This window comes from Scleropages formosus, chromosome 18 (assembly GCF_900964775.1).
Source record: "Scleropages formosus chromosome 18, fSclFor1.1, whole genome shotgun sequence".
Lineage (NCBI taxonomy): Eukaryota > Metazoa > Chordata > Actinopteri > Osteoglossiformes > Osteoglossidae > Scleropages > Scleropages formosus.
This window is the reverse complement of record NC_041823.1, coordinates 17,669,969-17,692,858: the sequence shown is the minus strand read 5'-3', so window position 1 is coordinate 17,692,858 and position 22,890 is coordinate 17,669,969. Positions and strand designations below refer to the sequence as shown.

Here is a 22,890-nt window from a genome sequence, read left to right as displayed (position 1 = left end):
GGAAACAGAGGGATCCTGTTTGTGAGCTCGCTCCCATTGTTGGAGCTGATTAAACACACACACACACACAACTCATACGAGACTGCCTGCATCACCCCCACACGTTCTCACACATACACACGCACAGTCAGCGTGACTCCCCAGCGGCCTGGCATTAACCCCCATCAGTAACTCATCCTGACTCGTTACATGTGAACATCATCCTCCACCGCCCTCCTGCTGGGTGCCAGTGAACAGAGGACCCCCCCCCCCAACCCCCCCGTCCCATCCTGCCCCGACTCTCTCTATTGTGCGAGTGTCCAGTCTGTCAGTGTCTAGCAGTTCTGTTCCCACCTGGGGATCTGAGAGCAGAACAGTCCACACCTACATCTGGATCCACAACACAAACTCTGCTGAACCTTGAGCATACACCTGCAGCAGTCCCACTTAAACCCCCCTCCGACTGTTGTGTCTGCCAGCTCCCTCAGGAGGAGGGCTGGGTTCCTGAGAGCAGGAGCACAAATTGGCACCATGAGGTACTGAGAAACACCAGCGCAGCGGTTCCCACTGCACTGTACGCACGCACACTGATCCGCGCACCGATATCACACACACGTACGCTCACACGCACAGTCTGAAACACATTAAAAGAGAAGGGCAGTGCGCACAGACTCACTGAGCCTGCAAGAAATCAGCCAGATCTCTCAAAGACTAAAAAGCGTGCAAAATGACCACACTGGGCCCTGCTCCAACTGGCTCCTCACGCTCCAGCTTACCTCACCTGGGTGCAGCAGGACAAAGAGGAGCATTTGCTCTGCTGGCTACATCCCCTTTCTCTTTCTTTCCTAGTGCCTCATACTATTCTTTTATTTGACTGCTGTCAAAAGCAGCTTGCTTATCGCTGTATTGTCTGCCTAGAGGTAGATCTGCACAATTTCAGCCACAATTATTTCATAACAAAGTGATTAGAGTGAAAAACGTGAGTCTCGTACCTTTTCTTGTCCCTAAAAGCAAAAAAGCTACGCATTGCAGAAGACAACAACTTAGCACAAAGTACACTGGCACATAATCAAAGAGTACACACACTGACTGAAACTGCTAATCCCAAGCAGGGTCGCGGTGAGCCGGAGCCTAACTGGGCAATACAGGGCACAAGGCTGGAGGGAGGGGACACACCCAGGACAGAACACCAGTCCGTCACAAGGCACCCCAAGCGGGACTCGAACTCCAGACCCACCAGAGAGCAGGACCCGTCCAAACCCGCTGCGCCACCGTGCCCCCTATTCGAAGAGTAGGAAGGGCTCAGTCAAGAATCATTATGACATGTTTACATGCATTTTGCAGTGAAAGGAAAATATCCTGTGAATGCACTAAGATGTAGCTGACACATAGTAGATGAAGCCTCGAACAAAGTACTGTATTTCTATTTCAGAAAGAAGTACTTTAAATTGTTAAAAATGAATTGTTATGCATTGCAACACGTAATATGAATTATTTGACGTCATGTGACAGCTTGTTTACACTTATATACTTTACTAAATCTGGGCAGTTATGGTAGAATTGCTCTGAAAAACAAAAACCCTTCCAGAGGATTCGACAATTGAGTTCCAATTTAGCCAAATTCAATCCCAGCTGAACCACTGTTCAATATCCCGTTCATTACCGTCATCAACTGCATTACAAGTGCCCATGCTGATATGGTCAATGATTCCACTGGTTCACTACTGCCGACCTTTGACCTGTAAGATGAAACTGCCACATGAATTCAGAGAGGTGTCCTTTCACTCACATTTGTGCCCAGAGGCTTTGGGACACTTCTGGGCCCTATGAAGGAGCTTTATGAATGGGTCCTAAATGTTAAGTGATACCAAATGAGATCCAAAGACTGTATGGGGTGGACATTATTAAGCACTGTGCAAAAGTTGTAAAGAATGCTAAGGAATTTGGAATTCCTACTACATTTAGCCATGCATGTACCCTGTATGTATCACACTTTGATAGAATGAGTTTCGTGCAAAGACTGACCTTCATCGATTCATGGGGACAAATATAGCCACATAAAACTCACACAAATCCTTGTCCTTTAGCTATACAACTTGACTTTCATGTTATATTGGGGTGAGGTGGGTATTACTGATGCAGTTCTGTAATATTGGGACTTACAATTCAGAAAAATCAATCACTGACAAGAGATATAAATTTTGTGTATTTTCATCATCCTTTGTACCAAACACCGATCTGCTTTCCCATCATACTTTCTTTCAGATTTCATTGCACCACCATTATATTAAATAGATGTATATAAAAATAAGAATTAAAAACTTGATTGTTACAACAGTAACAGCAACTTAGCAAAGACATTTCATTTCACCAACAGGATTCCACAAAGTACCACTGTCATTTTCAGTCCCACTGCTGGCCATGGTTCCCAATAATATTAAAGAGTACGAAGAGCTGAATTCCACCTGAACCATTTCAACTATACAAGAAGAAGAAAGACCGATCCATCTTTGTTAGTTAACACAATGTCTTCGCTTCTGCAAACATATTGACAGGTAGTTCCCAAAAGGTAGGGGTGATGTCACCATGAAGACAAAACAGGCACTGGGGGAATCCTCCTAAAACAGTCAAATCTGTAACGTTTTGTAGGAGGGCTTGTCTTGATTAGTTGACGCAAACTTCCAAAACAGGTAAAATCTGATGAGACTTGTTAAGATGCCAGGCATGTTGGGTACCTTAGAGAAGGGGCATAGATTCAAATCAGAATTATTGTAGCTCTTCCATTCTAACTAGAAATAATCAATAGTAGCGCTAAAATCATATCCAGAATTCAAACTGAGGGTACAGAGTCAGTACATTTCCAACACTTGTTACTGGACCTCCTTGACTTACCATGATGTAGAAGTCTTGAAGTTGGAGGCCATATAGAGTCCAGGAGGTAGAGGTGAGCATGGTGGCTACAGTGAGAGGGAAGGACAGGCGCTCCACGGAACCGCCACGTATAATTTCCACCTGAGGGAGAAAAAAAAAAAAAAAAGATGCCAGAGAATGAAGATGCTGAGGTTGGAGGACAGGACATGGCAGGAGGACAAGTTTCCAGCACTCAGACAGGACAGTTATAGAGGAGAGAAAAGAGGGAAAGAGAGCTGTAACACAGACACTGACCAGACTGCAGCACACAAACATGCATAAGATTATTCCCCGTAAATAACTCATAATGTACACAGCAACTGAACAGTTCAGTACATTAAAGTAACAAAGGCGACAGAGTCTTGAGAAAAAAAAACAATATGACAGAGTTAGAAAAACAAAAAACAATGGCCAAGGAAAGACAGGAAGGCAAGGATGGGGCCATACAAAGCAGCAGACAAAGGAGGAGGGAGAGACTAACGGGGACAAACAGGAAAGTGCAGAGAAAGACAGGAAGAAAGAGGAGCTCACAGACACAGGAGAGACTCAAGACAAACAACAGTGGGTGTCTGGTACTGGATGTGCCCAAATATAGAGGGACATATGGGCACAGAGACACATGGGCATCGTTACTGGCACACAGATGTGCCAATGGGTTACTCGGTGCATAAACTCACATCTTGTGCACTACCTTTCTACTCTCCAGGAAAGCTGGGAAAACACTAAAACACTAATAATATACATTAACAGGACTAATGGATTTAAGTTAAGATTGCAGTGTGCATATCCGTTTTTTAGCTGAAACCTCCTTTCCCCCCAAAGCACCTATAAATTATGTACCTATTGATGCAGAAGGGTATTCCTACTGGAGCCATTCAAGGTAAGTACCTTGCTCAGGGTTTCTGGAGCAGGAGTGGGTTTCAAGCACAGTACCTTCATATTAAAAAGAATCGGTGGCCTAAGAACTACACTACTCACAGCAGCTCAGCAACGTAGTGGTTACTATCGCACAAATACAAGTCCATGTGTCACCATTTGTGGAGCACTCACCAGGTCAGTCAGTGGCGACAGGTACATGCTGATGGTGAAGACACTGCAGACGAGGCCTAGCTGGGCTAGCCGGGTGTCTCCCTGACCCAGGATCACGCTGAAGTACAGCCATCCCGCACACAGGACAGCGATGCCAGTCAGAGTCTGAGTTGACACATGTCTCTGCGTTGGACACACACCAGCAGCACATTGTAACACTGCAGTAACATTCAAGTTAAAATCACACACCGACATGAGTTTCAGCGCATGACGTTGATGCCTGTTTGATACACTGGATACAGCCACACAAGAGAAATCACTGCAAAGATGACTGAGATATACACAGACAGACATGCAGACACACACAGACATGAGGACACAATACAGTTAGGCCTGGATGTGACATAGAATATACACACAGATATAAACACACCCTGTTTTTAGTGTAGTGCCAGTAGGTCAAGATGTACAGTGATTGCAGGGAGGCACCAATACTGTTGACAATCACTAAGGTAGCATCTTTCTTTAACATCCCATAGTAGAACCAGCCAAGGTTGCTGAAACAATAAAAGATGTCAGACACGTACACACTCAAATCAGACACTTCATCTGTAAAAATAAAAAGTGATTTTTTTTAACCGTACACCTCGGACTCTCCTCAGCACTTTCCTAGGCCTTATGGTTCTTATTTGTGGCAACAAATTTAAAAAGTGAGTTTCACTTGGTTTGACTAATAAATAACAAAAGGAAATAAACTAAGGAAAGGCAGTGTGAAATTTGAAGCGGTACTTTTAATGCCTTGTTAAAGTAACCAACCAAGTACGTTGTTTGACAGCATTTGCCTGCTAGCTGTTCTATCCTTGGGTCAACACCCAGGTCAACAATGAAAAGACTTGAGCGTGCAGTTTTAAACCAGAAATACACTGATGTAAATGTCTTTGCGTTTTACAAAAGAGGCAAATCAGATCTGCCAAGGAAGCATTACCCCACACTATAATGCAAAGTAGCAAGATGTACACCACTGAAAACCAGCTAAATACAAGTCAGATGTTTCTTCTGTGCATTTCCAGAGTACTAACAAAGAGCAGCATTCTTCTTTGACAGACACTGAATTTGTTTTCTTTCCAGTATGTACAGGATATTTGTTTCCCTGTGTGGTGCTTTACTGTTCTTATTGCAATTAATCCATTTCTGCCACCGTACCAAAGCATTTACCTGACTTGCTGACAGCTCAACGTTAACGACGCCAACAGGCAACGCGGAACAAGAAAAGGAGAGCAGGACACAGTGAACTGAAGATTAACTTCTGAGAACAAGACTTGGCTTCTGGATCCATTACACATTTCATCCAAGTCGTTCAGAGAATCCATTTGCAGCATAATGAAATCAATATGTGAAAAAGAAATGCAAAATGCTGAGGAGCTGAAAAAAGAACAAACGAGTTCTTCGCAAAAAACAACATTCCACTGTACCGTAGTGGTATCTTAAATATCTCAGGCACCGATGAAGACGTGTTACTGGAAAAATCCTCACATATTTCCCTTTTATACCAATGACCTTGTCCTCTGCTGCCGGAACGAACAGCATCTGCAGCAGAACGTCGCTCCACTACGGCAGCGCTGGGAGAAGCCGGCGTGAGCGTAGCGTACATCTCCTCACGTTGGGGCCCACAGTGGGCAAACGGAGCGTCAAAGTCCTCTTGGCAGGTAGCCGGGTGCCGGTTCGACAACAATAGCGAGCACCAAGGAAAAGGCACCTCAGTCGTCAAGTTTTCGTCACTGCCCTTATGTGAAGGTTGTCACCATTCTTGTTTTTTCTTCCCCCCCCCATTTGCTCCCTGTAAAATATCATTAACATGAAAGGCATGGAAAACAAGGAAATGGGTGGTCTTACTTGAGACAGGTAGTCAGGAAAGGGAGAAACTGAACATTATCAGAACTCTGACTTGCTCTCATTTTCTTCAGGTCGGTTCTGGGACAGAAAAGGGACAGGTTATTGACACGCTTCGTAGGCCGCCCAGTTCGAAAGCGTCACTCGGTACAAGGTGTGGACGCCACCAGGCGCAGGACACAGACCGGGGGGGGCCCATGGGACGTTCTCGACTCTTCTCGCGCGCGAGCTGGGAGGATGGAGCGCAACATAACATACCACAGGACACAGCACATTGTGTCAGGGCCCTGGGGGGGGGGGGGGGGGGGGTGTTTACTGCACTTTACTGTACCACATGGGTCATGCCACACTCGAATTAATAGCAGCAACAGATGCCAGAGCAAAAGCTTTCTCTTTCTCTAAGTTACTCTCTCAGAAGCTCCAGCTGACTGACCAGTGATCTTATCGTGACTGGTCAGGAAACGAAAAAGCACGACTTCTGCACCTTTCCCCTTTACACACCGCGTGTGTCGTCCGCGTGGCTGCGGAGGCGCGCGCACTGCTTGAGGCGGGACGGTGCGCTTCAGCTGAAAACAGACTCGTATAACACCACGACATTCTTTACTAGTGACAGTTAGCCACCATGTGCCAATGATGATGAATGTGGTCAACTTACAATCCAGTCGAGAACATCCCGACGGTAAACACGATGCAAGTCCATGACAGAAACTGCAAAAAATCCATATAAAGAAAGAAAGAAAAAAAGACTGGTGATATTTCAATTTTACTTGTTTAGAACGAGATCGGGACACAGCAAACTCAAAGTTTGTGATGTGATCAAACCCTGAGAAGCACTTCAGGCGCTTTGCACTTCCGCATATGTAATCTGTAGTCCTAAAGCGTTCCTGGTGATAGGCGGATCCTTCGCACTAGACCAATCGGAGAGCGGTTTGTTACATGACGTATGTGTAGTCCGGAACACAACCGTGTAGTATAGTGGCTAACAGGTTGTGGCTTCTAAAATCCACAAAAGGAGTGGCTGAGTAAATAAGTGTGTCCTTGTTAACTTTTCCTTATTTTATGCACATATGATTTGCTGTAAAAGTTTTGAAGGACTCAATGCTGAAAAAGGATCCCTTGCAACCGTTAGGAAGACTGAAAAGTACAGTATATATTATTGAATTTTGTGCCATTGAAATTGTATGGGTGAAGAGAGAGGTTATTTTAACTTGGACATTTTCTTGCATTGTCTCTAGAGAAGCATCAACTGTGTCTACTCGCATTTTTAAAACAGCAGCTAACACATGGGTTGCACATAGAACACTGTTATTATATCATAATAAGTTACTTACTGAAAGTCCCCACATTTTGTCAGGTGCTTGGTGGATATGGAGTTTACAAGGAAGCAGCTTGTTGTGAAGGATGTGGAATTTTCCCAAAGGAGAGACTGGAAGGGAGAAAGTGTTGGAGAGAATGCGAGGCCACGGCACGACACTTTTGCACCTATGTGCCACTTTGCTCGCTCACTTTACCTCTCTGCTTGGAGGAAGAAAAGGGTATGGCAACACCTTCTCATGGCTGTGTTAATATTACGGGAAGGATGAAAAGAGAACGATGGGACTCCTAAAAGGAAGAGTGCTGGAAAGTCTTTATGGCCTTTTATGTCCTCATTACCTCCAACCCTTTCACATCTAACACATTTAAATTTTACCCCCCAAAAACTTAACAATCACTACTCTCAACTTTGTGTCATGGGATTTTGTTACTTGTTTTGTTAAACCTGCTTTTAGACGAAGTGATGCGTTGCAGGGAGATTTGAAGAAAGCAATGGCTCTAGAGTAAGTAGATGGGTATGTGCCCAACCTCATGTAATTTATTCCTTACGTAAGAAATATTGTAAAGTTAATATTTTCAATCTGTTTAGTAAACACATTTTTCTTTCGTAGTTCAACCTAAATTTAATGGATCCACAGGCAAACTAGTAGAAAGGTCTAAAACCACAAGGCCTCAAGGGGAAAGAGTGGTGTAGTTTGATGAAGGTGCAAATAAGATGACTATGATAACAACTGTCACTAGTTTAGCACCACAGAGGTTTAGTACAGAGGAGAAGGCAGTCAAGATACAGAAAGAATAGCCAAACATAGAGGACCTAGAACATAAGGCAACTGTGGGTATTGTGGCAATCTATTATTATAGTTATAATAGATATAGAAAAATAAATTATTGTAATAGCTAGCAAAAAAGAAAGAGCAGCACTGGCAGAGCTGAGGTGTAGCATTGGGAATAATCACATCTTTAAGAAGAGACTCATGTCTCTGTGGAGGGTAGAGTGGCATAGGAAAGAAGGAAAAGGAGCAAAGAGGATCAGAATGTGGGCGGCCTTTTTAGTAGATTCCTTTGTGTTCACTAGGAAGCTGCAGCGTTTCAAGGTGGAGATTGACAACTACCTACAGCAGTATAAGTGGCAGTTATAAAACAAGACCATGCTCGTCCCTTGATCCAAACTGAATGATCAACAAGGTCTATAAGCATTATTCAAAGTTCTTACATGTTTTAAAGGTGATCTATAGAAGAAGCACAGTTGTTTGGTAGTGGGGGTATGTTGAAGAGGTGTGTGTCCCTAGAGAGGAGAATTCAAACAGGATTGACAAGGAGTGTAGAAGGTGTTATTCTTCAACATGGTTGCTCAGCATTTAACACCATTACTCCTCAAGAATGGATATAGTGACACATCAGTGCAGAAGGGAAGAATCCTCAGGATACCAGTGTGCCTAGAGCATACTTTTATGGAGAAACAATTGATTAGAGAGCTTGTGAGAACAAGAGAGACTTGATAGTGTTGTGGCTATAGCTCCCAAATTTCTATGGCTCAGTACTACAGAAGCTGGTGGAAATTCGTTTGGATCCACACCCAGAGGAACAGCAAGGGTCCCATTTTAGATTACTACAGTGATTTCAGTATGAGGGTCACAGTGGGAAGGGTAACATCCAGGTCATAGGCTGGAGATGGGGATAATTACAGGCTGTACTATCTCTGTGATTCTGTTTACTCTAACCATGAATACATTTGTGAATTTGGCAGAGGTAGAGAATCACGTACAAAACAACATTATTATTAAACATCTCTAATGGGTAGTTTGGCAACCACCCATTAGATCCTTCATGGAAGATTTGACAGCATAGTCTGTACTAACATGTAAGTGGATTTTGCAGGAGCTGGAAAAGCTCATTATTTTATCTAGGATGAATTTTGAGCTATCAAGGTCCAGATATCTTGTACTGACAAAAGGTAAACACAGCGATAAGTTCCATTTCAGCGTAGAAAGTACGTATACAATGTCAGCAATCTTGGAGAAGCCAGTGAGAAGCTTAGATAGGTGGTTTGCTGATGGTAGGTAAGGTTTCTTATAAGGAGCCTTGCAGCGCAGAGGACTGGAGTGTCAAGTTCTTGATACAGGCAGTTTACAATTTGCTTCTAAGTCCATCTAACTTGTCCATGTGGGGAAAAGTAGATTCAGTTATCATGTTTGTAATGTCCAAAGACAGGGATGTTGGAGCACACCCTCAGCAGTTGTACAAGAGCTCTAGGTGAGGGCCACCAACTCTGGCACCATGAATTGATGCAAAAGAGGCCATAACATTTTGTTAGAGAGGGTAAACGTTCAGAATTGGCACCCAAGGCCAGTGCAGGACTCCTAGTGACAGATAGTGGCAGTTCATGGTTGACTTAAGAAGGCATCTTAGATTTCTGGTCACCACCACAGAAACATCTTCAGGAAAGACCAGGCATTGTACTGCTGATGGATGCTTCTAGACAAGTCATCTTGTTGGCGCATACAGCTCCTTTGCTAGAGTAGAAGGACAAGTCAAATGAGAATAAAATAAGGTATGAGGAACAAGTAGAGCAGTGCTGCTGAAAAGGCAAGGTGTGTGCCCATTGAAGTGGGCTGTAGGGGCTTTTCAGGAGAGTTGCTGTTTAGAGCTTGCAGTAAGGATATTCAGCATGCAGCTGAAGGATTGCATGTGGCCCACAAGAACATTGGTATAATTTATACACTATACCAATCATAAATACTATAAGCCATATTTTGAATCATGTTATAGACATACTTAAATGCAATAAAACTGTTCAATTTACACATTTAAGATTAATTATGCGCAAGTATGATTTTTACACATGCAACCGCAGACTAGTTCACATTAATGATTGTGGTCCTTGACCAAGATGATCCCCCTGGCCCGCAGCACGTTGGCTATCACAGGCAGTCAGAGGAAGGAAGGCCGTAAAAGTTATGTAGACTATTGACACAGCATATAGAGGACTAAGGCTCAGGAGAGGTGAGCTGTGGGTTCACAGTTACCTAAATACAAGCTGGGGATTGATTATCCCTGCTTAAGTTACCTGGCTAAGAGTGTCTGATATTGAAAGACCCTGCAACACCAAGATGTGTGTAATAAACTATGTAATTATATACATCTGAGATATGAATGGACAAAGGACTTATTTAATCCATTTTTATTTCACTTATGAAATTCACATTTTTCCATTGAACAAATGTTTTTATATTTTTTCTATATGTACACATTTTTACAACTGTACAAATTGAGCCAAAAAAATCCATATCGCACACAAAACATTTAAAGCCTGTTCCGTACTCCATTTAGTGTTCTGCATCCATTATTATGATATGGTACTAAGTGACCTGGGTAACATGTTGCACAAGTCTAACTCCCATGGAAATTTGCAACATTTCTCATTCCATTCCCCATCAAACTCAGCCATACCATAAAACCCATTCTTCACGTATAAAATGTTGCTTCTCCATCTTTTTCCCTCTCTCTCAATGAAACAGAGCAAGAACGATGGCAGTGTCTTCATCACTAACCTTTAAAGTCTCACTCTGCGTCAAGTTGCTGTCAGTTGGGTCTAGACAGTTTGCCTCTGTGCTACACTGTGGCAGTACTGACTGGGACATACTATTCTAAACGTAAGAAACACCACTTTTACAGTGTATACCGCTTGTGTAGTCTTGGCTAGTCTGTCCTGCGAAACAAAGACAGGTCAAGAAACACTTTGCCTAGCTAACTAAATGCTACATACTGTATGCAAAACACCAATTTGTCTGTTCAATGTATATACATATTTACACATTTATGTACATATCTGTATACATTGTAAGAAAATTATACATTTGTGAGATGATTACTGTAGTCTTTGGCTCAAAATAGTATTTAAATTACTACTTGCTTCAATGTAAATTCCATTTTTTGGAGTTTTGAATGGCAGTACATTTTTTTTTTTTTTTTAAAAAACCTGGTTTAGTCCAAAGAAGATAAGAAGGAAAAGAAATGAGAAAATCTTCCAAAAGAAATGCAAGCTTAAGCCAATGCTACATAAAACACTTTGTGCATACATCTCTGTGTGTGTGTGTGTGTGTGTGTGTGTGTATGTATACACACACACACACACACACACACACACACAATTTAAAAAAAAAAATAAAAGGAAAAAAAATAATTAAAAATACAAAACATGTACCCCATGCCAATGACCAGCACTGGACTTTATGACCCCTTTGTGGTTCTCCCAGACCACTGTCAATGTAGTCCACAGTCTCTGAAAAGTCTCTTGTGGTTCTTTGTCAACTCAGTGTAGTAATAAAGATAGCAAGATGGGAATCAATGTCAGGAGGGAGACTGATGTCACCGTTACCCCCGAGTTTGATCCCACACTTTTCTGAACTTCTGGCTCATCCACTACAGGGTCATCTGTGAAAGAAGAAAAGAAAATTGACCAAAATGCATTCACAACTAGGATGTGAAGGTTGAAGAATGTGCTGTTGCAGATCAGTAGCAGTGGAGTGCTGTGGCATACCTGCAGGAAGCCTGTTGGATGGGTTGTGAACTCCTCCGGTTCCCATACGCCCACCAGCTCCAGTTTTAGGATCCTGAGACCCTGCTAGACACAAGGTGAGAACGTAAGTACAATCCAGCACTGTGGTTGAAAGGTTAGAGGAGAGGAGTGAAAACCACTGCAAGGAAGCCACTGATCTCAAAGAGGTGCAGTGACTTACCGCTGGAGCTGACATCCACCCGCAGTCTCATGCACTCCTTGCCGTGATGATGTAGCGGCTTGGCTAGGAGGGACAAACAACAAGGCCTCATTAGATCCAAGGATCAAATGGCTACATGTCGCACCTTATTTCTGCAAGCCCTCAGCTTCTTGCACTGAAGCTTAGAACAGAAGCTCACTTTGAACCATCAGGTATCGGGCAAAACAGCAGGGAAATGTCTGACCTTAAAGAACCTACCATCTTAAGAAAGGAAGGAGGAAAAAAAAAAACCCCATGAAGCTAATCAAATGTAAATGATTCCCAAAGGAATATTCTCAAACAAAATGTTTTCTCCCTACAGATGTGCTGCAGCTGTGCACACACTGCAGAGACACTTACAGATGTAGTAATAGCTCTCGCCCTGCCGGAACTCCTTTCCCAGGGTGAAGGGTGTGAAGCGCTGGAACTTCTCCGAGAACTTCTCGGGGGCATGAGGGGCGAACGGGCGAGAGCACTCCCAACGAAGCTGGTCGAAAGACTGTGGACGGCAGGCTTCGTAGTCCTCCCACTCCACCATGTACAGAACGTAGCGCTCTGCCTCCTGGGAGGGCACCTCTCCACGAACGTAGTGAGGGCAGATGATGTCCAGGTAGTCATTGATGCGCACTTCCACTACATACTCATCCCAGAGAAACCTGCAAAGGAAAAGGGGCAGGGGGGGGGGTTTAATACATTTTGCAGCCACACAGCAATAGCATCTATTCAGCATTGTCCCACCGAGGGCTTTTCGATATCGATTACTGCCATTGTTGACATGCAGCCAGAGTGCTGCTGAAAACTTTGAGAACACAGGCAACAAAGAGGAAACAAGCAGGAAGGATGAGATGAAGAAGCAGATCTGCCACATCTTGGTACCTGCTGATCCCACCTTCCCACAGGAACAGTATTGAATAAGGCATTGGTAGTCAAGGCAGCCGTTTCCCTGGTTACACCCTATAAGGCTCCACCGAGGCACATTAGTACAAATAGACTACGGCGCAAAAGAAAAAAAAAAAAAAAAAGAAAAAAAGGGCAGCTATCCTGCCGAGTGCAATGAAAACAAACAAAAATAGCCCGAAGGACCGAGTGGTATAAAAACACACACCACCCAATGCAATCCATAAGCAACGATGGCGTTTCTGTGAATAGGGCTGCGAGCAAGCCAGTGCAGACCTGTCCGCGAGCCTGCCAAACTGGAAGGCGGCCGAAAGAACTGACAGAGACCAGACCCGTTTCTCTTCCCCTCCTGTACATTTATTTAGGCAAAAAGCAACCTGTAGAATACCTACAGCCTCTTCTGCCAGAGCCCCTCCCCTCCCCTCCTCCGTCCACGTGTTTCTCCAAGGGCTTTGGTTTCCATGCAGCGGAGCTTCTTTCGAAAGCGTTTCCGTTACGGATTTATTTATGCAAGTGGAAGGGCTGCAGCCGCACGATCACCTCGCTGTCCACCTCGTTCTTTCGGCCTCCGTTAGAGCGTTCATCTCTACGCAGCTTTTGTCTCCCCTACCCCCAAGCTGTGTTTCCATACCACCGCTCCCCCCCCGTGATCAAAGGCAGGAGTGGACAGAGTCAGACGTCTGTTGCTACCCCCCGCACCCCACAGTAACGTTTCATCCCCCTCTAGCTCTTCTCCACGTTTCGTACGCTCACCTCCGTTTAGCTTTTTCTACGGTTGCTTGTCCAACCACGAGAAAGCGGCCCCGGCCCGGCCAAGCCCTCACTTTCTCACAGAGATTGCCTGGTCTCCGGAGAGACGGCGGCGCCCGGGGGAGGCGTCTCAGTTACCGACCGCTCGCTAAATGGGCCCTTTATGCGGCCGGGTCTGCCCCGTCCCGAAGGCCTCTGCACTTGGGTCTGCGCAAGCAAACATGGCGATCGTTCAATGCCCTTCCGACAGAGAGCCAAGCTTGTTTATCGCTTCCTGCAGGAAGCCCTTGGCTTTAAAGAGAACAATTCCTTTTTCAACACACATTTTAACATTCCGGAGCGCTACAATTTCTGCCCGATGCGAAAGAGATGCAGCGCGACGGGGGAACGGCGGCGGAAGTCCTCGTTCCGCGGGCTTTCCGGCCTCGTCCGCGGCCGGGCTCGGCGTGGTGCCAACGCGTCCCTTACCGCTCCTCTCACCTACCTTCCCGAAGTCCAACGGGTCGAGGGTGCGCTTTCTCGGCGCACGGGGGACGCGATCCACATGTGTGACTAACGATCAAAGCCCAGGACAAGAGGTGTCTGATCTCCCCCCCCGCCTCCCATTGTTGGTTTTGCTGTTGGGACCCCTAGTCAGACAGACACTGTGGCTCCAAACCCTGCACCCCTCCCCCACTGCTCTACCCCCCACCCCACCCCACCCCACCCAACAGCCCAGCTTCTGTCTAAATGTTCCAGTTAACAACAGCCAGGCTGTCAGAACCGCCACGCGGGGTATTAGAGCAGGAGACGAACAAACTATGCTTGTTAGCGAGGGGCCCCGTGGTCTTTCTGGCCATCTCCGGGCGCAAGGCAGCTCCCAGATGAAACGGAGGTGCCCCGCGAGGCACGGCTAACAATCTCACAACTGGAAGCAATTGCAGCCGCGCTGCTTTGTACACCGTCCTTATGGGGGGAAACTGCCTATTGGCTGCAATAACATTTAGCTTTCCGCTCCTAAAATTCTAACTATAAAGTGGTCAAAACAGACCAAAGCATAAATTGCTGTAACATCTCATTACCTGCAACTTTTCTTCATGTTACTCTAACTTTCAGTCATCGCGTTTCATGTCAGAACTTATTTGAAAGCATTTGTTCTTGCACCAGAAAAGCTAATTTGATTGCGCCCCCCCCTCCTCCTGTAACCAACACCACTCTGTAGACCCGCACCCCCCTCCCCCTCCCTTTGAACAACAAATTAAAGGCTGTTTGCAACATGGAGCCATTGCTTTCCATGGAGGAGTGAAAAGAGGAGCTAAAAGGGGTATAATTAAACCCAAAAAGACATCCAATCATTACCCTAGGGGGCTGGGATTATTATACCAACTTGCCCTACCCCCCGAGGTCGGGTGTTTGTGGAGGCGGGGGAGGGGCAGAGGGACCGTGGCTGAATGGGGGGACCACGGTAAGCATTTGTTACTGCGGTATCAAAGCATGGCAGAGACAATGCAGTGGTCCTCTCAAACCTCACCGCACACTCTCTTCCTCCAACGGGGATCCAGCGCTGACAAAATATTTCTCCCATGATGGTTCCCCTGAACCGTCGTTCAGCACGGCCTCGGCCCGGGGAGCGCTGTCAGGGCTCCAGCTGACTAAGCTCAAAACGCTGATGGTGCAAGTCTGGAGAGCGGTGCAAAAACACCTGGGCAGCTGACACGCACTCTGTGTACGAGAGAGAGAAAAAGAGACCGAGCCTCTGAGGCCTCCTTTCGGGAAACGATTCCCCGTTTCTCCTGAAATCTTGCTGCCATCCACACGCTTCGAGTAATTCCGCCACATCAGCAAGCGAGACCTGAAACCACCATGCGATGGAAGCCTCCACAGACCTCCTCTCCTTGCACCGGCCCTAGAGACTACGTGTGGCGTCGGGTGCCCCAGGGTGCTCGGTGGCACCACCCAGGCATGGGAACATCTGTTTATCCAGAAGCGTGCCAGACTGGAGCCTCGGGCGCTCCCCAACGTGGCTCCGGCGCTGCCGGCCCAGCCGTCGCGGCTCACGCTCGGGTCCCTGGGAAAGGACTCGCCCGAAGAGCGGCGTAAGGGTTGTAAGAGCTGGGGTGGGTCCAAAACGAGTCACACGGAGGTGCGAGCGAGCAGAAGCTCTTCCACCCCGAGGCCTGACCCTCAAAGCACCACAAGACCGGCGCACATATGGAGCAAGAGTAAACCGACGGAGCGCCCGGGCCGAGGTGCGATACGTTACGCGGCGCAGGATGGAGCCGGCCTTGTTCGAGGCCCTTTGACACGCATCCTTTTCATGTACCACCCCTCCCACCCTCAAACCTTGCTCCCTTGATGGAATGTCAGAGGCTGCTGCAAAGGTTACAGGGTTAAAGGTCAGGGTCACAACCTGCACGCAGTTGTGCTGCATCAGCATGGTGCACCACACACACACACACACACACACACACACAGAGAGAGCTAGGGGTCATCATGCTTTGATGAGCGAAAGCCACCCACAAGCGGGGCACACAGGGGATCACCCCCTTTATGCGGGCATAGCTCACAGTCTCCAAACGGAACCAGAAATTCACATGCAGCAGCAGGAGGAATAAGTGCTGTACGGTGCCATCAACCCTCAGCTACCCAGACTCTTCTTGGGATATTAATTTTCCTGCCATCAGTGAGGCCTTTCTTTCTGCCGGGTGACCTGACGTTAATTATTTTGGCCTCACGGCTGAGTGGACTGGAATGCTGGTGGACTAATCTGCTGGCCCGAACTGGGATTACTTTGCAGAGCGATGGCCTCAGCCAGAACCATTCATCAGTGGCGGACCCTGCCTAATGCGGGGGCTTAAACTCGCCTCGGAGGGCCCGGAGTCTCCCAGGCAAGGGGCAGGGTGACCGCTCGTTGTTTTCGGAAGGAAAGCAGCATTACAGCGCAAGGCCCACGAGGGAGACGCAATAAGAAAGTAACCGTCCAGCACATAGATGTTAGTTTGCCGTTCCATAAAAATCCTCTAAAGGGGGGAAGCAACTTTATAATAAAAAAAAAAAAAATGTAAGCGCAGCCCTTTTATTCTCCGTCTCTCACACACATCTGTGCAATTCAATATTTCACACCGACCATCTATCACTGTCGGTCCACCCCTCCCTCGGTGTCCATCTTTTATCACCCAATAAATCCAGTCTGCCTCCCCAGCGGCCGCTGTCCTGTTTTCTCTCCCCATCTGAAAGTTAACAAAATACACCAAGCTTCTTTATTCCATATGAATTCTGTAAAACAATCTCTCCCCCTTCTCACTCTCACTGCCCTCACCTCCTTCCCATCTGAACCCTCCCTGCCCCACACCCCCCAAGAAAATGAACCCAAATCCCAAATGGCATCAGCTGACACCCCCCCACCCACCCACCCTTAAAACCACATTAAGGTATATTAGCCAGAACAGAGTATAAACTACAGCTACAACCTAAAGCACTGGTGTGTAAAGAACTGCATTTAATTTACTAGTATACGGAGTCGCAGTAACACAGGGCCTTCGCGTCAGTCAAGCACAGATGAAGCCGACGAAAATCTAAGCGTTGCGTCTTGTAGGTAGAAATATTAGACGAGAGCCTCACTCCGCGGGGCGGCAGCGAATCGGTCACGTACGAAGTGACATTTACATAATCACAACGCGGCGCGCGCACAATCAGCGCAGCCATCGAGCCTTACTACGGGCGCGATCCGACGACACATCTACGGCACCGCTCACGTGACGGCAACAAGTCGCACGCAAACAAACACGCCTCGCGCACGGCGGAATAATTGTGGGAACGACGGTGACCGATTCGCATCGCGACAAGCCGAGGGATAACAATGAGATCCTGTGAAACCCCTTCATCCCTAGTGGAAAAGTACTTGGAAGAGGAAGAGAAAAAAAAAAAAAAAGCTTGTGAGAAAGTGTGATGTTGGCAGGGAAGGAGAAGAGGAGGAAGTCTGCAACAAAGATAAGCAACGGAGAGGAAGAGCCGAGGAGTTGGGAGGCGTTCTGGGCAAAGGGGGTCAGGGGCCAGAACGGGTGCGGAAAAGTGCCCCGAAAGAACGAAGGGGGCGGGGGAAGAGGTACGCGGAAGGGGTCCGAGGAAGAAAGCGGGCGAGTTTCCACGTGCGTCTTTAGGGAGCGATTTAACGGCGGAGAGAGAGTAAAGTGACATTTACGAACGGGAGCGGTGGCACCGTGCGCCCGCGAAGGCGTTCCCGTTTAGGAGCGCCCCGCTTTTCGCGCGCGTCCGAGATGCGGCTCGCTGTGCCCGTACGGCGTACCCCGAGAACGCAGGCGCGCGTCGCCGTGCCGCGAAGGAAACGCGTTTGCCCTACTAACCAGCTCCAAATCCAGGCAGATTAACCACCAAAGGGTTATGCACGTACAAGTACCTATATATACACACACACGCCAATAAACCAGCGTACTAATAGTCTATTTCTGTCCCACATTCAATATAATTCAGAAAACTGCAGATTTGCTGCGAATTGCGACTATACATACGCAGCGCAATGATGATTAATGTGCCCATAGGCCATCAGACCAGATTATGTTTATGTTGTAATCTTTTGTGCATTTTCTCCAACCCAGTTTGCTAGAAGCAGATTAAAGACCCAGATGAGAGGAAGAGGGTGGGGTGGGGGGGAAGAGAAGAAAATCTAGCAGACACTGGGATACTGGAGGGACTGGCAGACAAAGGAGACATGCCAGCCGGCATGGATTTGAAGTGGGAAATAAACTAGGAGGGATGGGAGTGGCAGGTGGGCGGCAGCTTTCGGTAAAGATGGGGAGGGAAAAAACACACAACAACGATGTAAGACAACGGTAATGCTAATCTACTGTTACACTGAAAGACGGTGCTCTCTACGCCTAGCTTGGAGGCATGTGCTCCAACAAGCCTCACCAGTTCCACTCCATCGGTGACAGAAACTGAGGGGAGGAAAAAAAAAAAATATATATGTTTTCCTTCTTTGACATATACTGTATAAATAAGGGAGGGGGATAAAGGTTACAGCAAAACAGTCAGTGGTTGGAATAGTCATTAAGTAAAAAGCAAATAAGACTAATATAGAGAGCTGAACCGATCAGAAAGAGGACTGATGAGAGATGGGTGCAGAGATTTGGTGAAGACTGAAAAATTCTGGGATAGAAAAGTACAAGGCAGTATGCTGTCTGTGCCAAAGCAGAGGAATGCTCTTTATTGGGGGGGTGACCGGCAGAGAGAGGAGGAGAGAGGTACGGGAAGGGAGCCACATTAGGCCCAACACGGGAGTAGCGCAAGACTAGATACAAACTCCCTAGTCGAGGATTGCAACACAGCAAGTGTGTGAGTCGCTAATAAGTCAGACGCGGTGTTTACGTGTGGCGCGTGGACCCAGCGGCACGTCAGCCAGCGTACAAACAAGCACCAATAAGGGCACGCTGATGAATCACGGGGGAGGCGCGGCGGCGCGGCAGGTTTGGCCAGGTTCTGCTCTCCGGTGGGTCTGGGGTTCGAGTCCCGCTTGGGGTGCCTTGCGATGGACTGGCGTCCCGTCCTGGGGGTGTCCCCTCCCCCTCCAGCCTCGTTAGGCTCCAGCTCGCCACAACCATGCTCAGGACAAGCAGTTTCAGACAATGTGTGTGTGTGTTGTGTGAGCGAGCGATGAATCACGGCTTTATCGGCGCTCTAACACAACCTGCCGTAAGGCCGCTCCCTTTACTGACGGCAAAGCGGAGGCAGAAACACACTCAGACTCATACACTCCACCTTCCAGTAAACAGCTTTAGGGGCAGGTGTAATGATTAAGCTCTTTAAAAACATCTACACTGGCTCAGTGCCCCGAAAGGGTCAAACGGCAAGCAAAGGCACGCAGGGAAGCGAAGACAGAAAAACAAGACAGACAACGAAAGGCAGGAGTCAGAGTCTGACAAACAGGAGGATGCCAGCGCACGCACACGGACGCACGCACACAAGCCTGGCATCACCTTGCTGTGCTGTTGCAGGTGAGGGAAGGCGAAGCCGTGACAGCAGTCACTGCGCTGAATGACACGACACGCCAACACCTGCGATGACACCCAAACACGACGTGTCGGCACGAAAGGGGGGAAAAAAAAAGGCAGACATTTAGAAATCCACGCAAACGGAGGAAGTCATGCAGACAAACTGGGGATTTCTCATCAACTGCACTCATCATCTGACCCTTTTCGCTACAGCCTCGTCCACGAAACCCATTAAGCCGTAGCCTTTTAATTGACTGAGCGCCATGTGACACAAACACGGCCAAGGCAGACACCCAGAGAAGTTAAAGGCTTGGGGGGGGGGGGGGCTAAAGAGAATTGATTAAGTGGGGGGGCGGGAATAATGTAGTGTTCATCTGTATTGCTGTCTTTCTCCATTTCCTGGAATTAAACGGGATTTTGATTTACTGCTCAAAAGCAGCAAAAATAGCAAACCCCACAGATTAAAGTTTTATTTGCAGTTATGATTACTAGAAATTTACAGACTGCTCAAAGACAACTTCATTAAGGCTTCCAGAGATTTGGGCCGAAGCCTTCCGAGAAACGGGGCGGGGGGGGTTTGCGATCGTGCCTTTCCTACCTCTAGGAAGAGGAGTCATGTTTTTTTTCCCCCCTCAAATCCACAGAAACCGTTTACTCTGCTTCATACACATGCAACAGAGAAGGTGGGCAGTCAAGAAACTGCTGGGAAACCCAGTTAAAAGGACACATGTATCCATTTTGGGGCATTAAAGGAAAAAGTCAATCAGCAAGTTTGTGCAACAACTGTATAAACTTGCATTGCACTTGGATACTAAATGTAATTCTGCACGATCGAGGGTCTATAGTTAGCACGTTGGGGATTAGGGGTGTTATTACAATTTTTCTTGTTTTGCTTATGGAATGGAAGCACTACAAATATAGCTCAAGCCTGGATTACAAAGAAATCTTCACGCTGCACTAGACAGTTCCCACTCGCGCGCCTCTTCCCGCAAACAGCGGCCCCCGCATCTCCTCAACCGGACGCTCCGGGCTCCGATTTCCCTGCCCATACCACGCCGTCCCACCAAACTTCTCCGGCGTGGCCTAAACTACAGAGCTCACGTTTCGCCCTCCGCGGCGCCCCTACCGACACCCGCGCCCGGCCCTCCCCGGGAGAGCGACCCGATGCACAGCGGGGACGAGCTGCACGGTACGTACCGGCGGTAACCGGCAAGGTCCGCAGCCCCCTTTAAAACCCCGTCTCCGCCTGTTCGGAACGTCGCTTCGGCTCGGCAAGTAAAGGAACGCGAGCAGGAGAGGGAGGCGAAGGCGTGCCGGAGAGAGCGGCGTCCGGCCCGTAGAGGGTGTAGCGGTGCTGGTAAACGCCAGAGTGCTCAACGCCGCTCTTGCTCACCGCTCGTTTTCCGCTCAAGGCCTCATCTCAAAGTTCAGCAGAAAAGGGGACCATAAATCGCAGGGCAGCCTTTCACCTCCTGGCCCCCGGCGCTGGTCAGGGCCCGGGGTGCGTCCCACGTGACTGCGCGCGCGCGCACACACACACACACACACACACACACACACACACACGTGTGAATAGAACGCGACAAAGTCGGAACACACAGTACAGCAGACCACCTTCTCCCTACCCGACACACACACTTCACGCAAATGTCTATTTATTACCAGCTACATGTCTGTCTCCCCCCCCCCCACACACACACACACACACACACACACACACACACACACACACACACACAAACATCCATCTATATATAGGGTGTCCATGTGTGTCATTCTTCGCATTACTGTCTGTCTGCTTTGCTCCTGCAACGTTTCTGAACACACACACACACTGTCTGGACTATGAAACCGCGAGGTGGAGATGCAACTGGTGCCAAGTAACCCCCCTCCCTCCTTCCCTCCCCCGACACACACAGACTCCGAGATACGTACGTGCGCCGCGTGCACGCGCTCGCACCTATTTTAAAAGTAGGCAGAGAAGTGTTTTGAAGAAGCAGACACGAGAAAGCAGACATGCATCCGAGCGCTTCATGAGACCCGGCCGGTGCACCGAGTGCGTGAGTGACAACGAAGGACACACTGACTGCACTGCCACCACCAGCGGGAGCAGCGCGGCTCTGGAGCCGAATACAGATGAGGGGGGGGGGGTGCCGCGCGTCGGTGGCACGCGGGACGCGAACACTGCGTATTCGGAGTAATCAGCGCGTACTCAGAGACATCAATCAGTGCCATTAACTTAAGCCGCGTAATCACAGTGTACTCGCTCAGAGAGCACAACAACGATGAGAGCGTACGCGAGGTGGCAAGTAGAAAAAGGCAGAGGGGGTACTCACGTAAGAGCGAGTAATCGGATGGTACTCGGAGCGCTCTACTCACTTGGGATTCGTGCTGTTCCAGAACACGCTGTGTCTTTCAGCCGCCGCGAACCAGGCTCCCACGCTCGCCGCGACGCACATCAGCCACACTAATTCCATTGCCGAGAGCCGAGTCGCGCTCAGAAGGCCGAAGGAAACCGCTCTTTCAGGATCCGGACGCGGGTCCTGAACTTTGACCGATGATTTAAAAACCGTTAACCGCGCCACAAGTGCTCCTGTAAACACTTCTGGCAGAAACACGCGTTGGCCGTTTTTAATAAGAGCCCCCCCGCGTCTGACCACGCCCCTTCTGGGTGAACGGCCAATGAGAGAGGAGCATGGCGGTGCGCGAGCCTCGGCGTTGGACGCGAAAAGGTGTAACTTTCTTCTTCGGCGTGAATATTAACGCTTATCGAAGCTCATGAAATGTCATTAAAATTACAGTGCAGGTACAGCGTCTAACAACGACCTACCCGGTGTTGTAGGCAGCTCTGCTTTATTATTCATATACAGCCCCATTCTCTTTTCGCATCTTTTGCTTCTCTCTATTTCCAATCATGCTGTTCCTGTTATTCAAAATTAAAGGAAAACAACTCTGAGTCTTGACAAAAACGCATTTCATCCCATTAAAAATGTACCACCTATCTGTAATAAAAGCATAGTTGTATATTTTAACAAGTAGGTGCATCACAGTATCTTCCTCAGTTCTATCTCTCAGCTCTTTCTTTTAAAGTACCATTTGTAAAAAAAAAAAAAATAATAAAAAAATAATAAAATCCCTCCAACACTGAAAGAAGAAAATGTGACATAATACATGTAGATCTATCAGGAATTTGACACTGAAGCTGACAAGTAAGAGGGAAAAAAAAAAAAAAAAAAAACTGCTCTTCCAGTTTATTCCCTGCTTAAAATGAAGAGCGGCATCCTGCAGGGGACGAAGCACAGCGTCTGCTCGGTCCCTTTCTGAGCACAGCTTTTCTAAGAATCCAGAATGTAATATACAGTATTTATCCTTTGTTC

The 22,890-nt window shown here is 47.5% G+C and overlaps 2 protein-coding genes across 5 annotated transcripts; both read right to left on the bottom strand.

The window, feature by feature from the left end:
* Nucleotides 1–22,148, bottom strand: efna1b (ephrin-A1b). 2 transcript variants are annotated; one of them, XM_018738080.2, is made up of 6 exons: nucleotides 21,893–22,148; nucleotides 12,240–12,535; nucleotides 11,862–11,924; nucleotides 11,663–11,746; nucleotides 11,248–11,556; nucleotides 1–71 (listed from the first exon to the last, which is right to left on the bottom strand). In XM_018738080.2, the coding sequence occupies exons 1-5, from the start codon at nucleotides 21,988–21,990 to the stop codon at nucleotides 11,435–11,437; spliced, it is 663 nt and encodes a 220-aa protein (XP_018593596.1). In that variant the 5' UTR covers nucleotides 21,991–22,148; the 3' UTR covers nucleotides 1–71; nucleotides 11,248–11,434. The 2 variants fall into 2 exon arrangements, with proteins under 2 accessions (XP_018593596.1, XP_018593605.1); XM_018738089.2 differs by having other exon boundaries at nucleotides 11,663–11,743.
* Nucleotides 1,884–6,658, bottom strand: slc50a1 (solute carrier family 50 member 1). Of its 3 annotated transcripts, XM_018738058.2 has the most exons (6): nucleotides 6,464–6,658; nucleotides 5,812–5,889; nucleotides 4,352–4,475; nucleotides 3,940–4,101; nucleotides 2,872–2,991; nucleotides 2,059–2,714 (listed from the first exon to the last, which is right to left on the bottom strand). In XM_018738058.2, the coding sequence occupies exons 1-6, from the start codon at nucleotides 6,529–6,531 to the stop codon at nucleotides 2,607–2,609; spliced, it is 660 nt and encodes a 219-aa protein (XP_018593574.1). In that variant the 5' UTR covers nucleotides 6,532–6,658; the 3' UTR covers nucleotides 2,059–2,606. The 3 variants fall into 3 exon arrangements, with proteins under 3 accessions (XP_018593567.2, XP_018593583.1, XP_018593574.1); XM_018738051.2 differs by lacking the exons at nucleotides 5,812–5,889; nucleotides 6,464–6,658 and adding an exon at nucleotides 5,134–5,805 and having other exon boundaries at nucleotides 1,884–2,714; XM_018738067.2 differs by lacking the exon at nucleotides 5,812–5,889 and having other exon boundaries at nucleotides 2,056–2,714.
* Nucleotides 22,149–22,890: the final 742 nt, after the last annotated feature.

Bases quoted from the DNA above. Each gene is read 5' to 3' on its own strand.
- slc50a1 (XM_018738051.2), bottom strand. From the start codon at position 5,297: ATGCTGCAAATGGATTCTCTGAACGACTTGGATGAAATGTGTAATGGA. The intron at 4,102-4,351 runs GTGTGTTTATAT...TGTCCAACGCAG, and splicing joins GGCACTACACTAAAAACAGG to AGACATGTGTCAACTCAGAC. The intron at 2,992-3,939 runs GTGAGTGCTCCA...TTTCTCCCTCAG, and splicing joins TGTCGCCACTGACTGACCTG to GTGGAAATTATACGTGGCGG.
- efna1b (XM_018738080.2), bottom strand. From the start codon at position 21,990: ATGGAATTAGTGTGGCTGATGTGCGTCGCGGCGAGCGTGGGAGCCTGG. The intron at 11,747-11,861 runs GTAAGTCACTGC...CCTTGTGTCTAG, and splicing joins GGTGGATGTCAGCTCCAGCG to CAGGGTCTCAGGATCCTAAA. The intron at 11,557-11,662 runs GTATGCCACAGC...CTTCTTTCACAG, and splicing joins ATCCAACAGGCTTCCTGCAG to ATGACCCTGTAGTGGATGAG.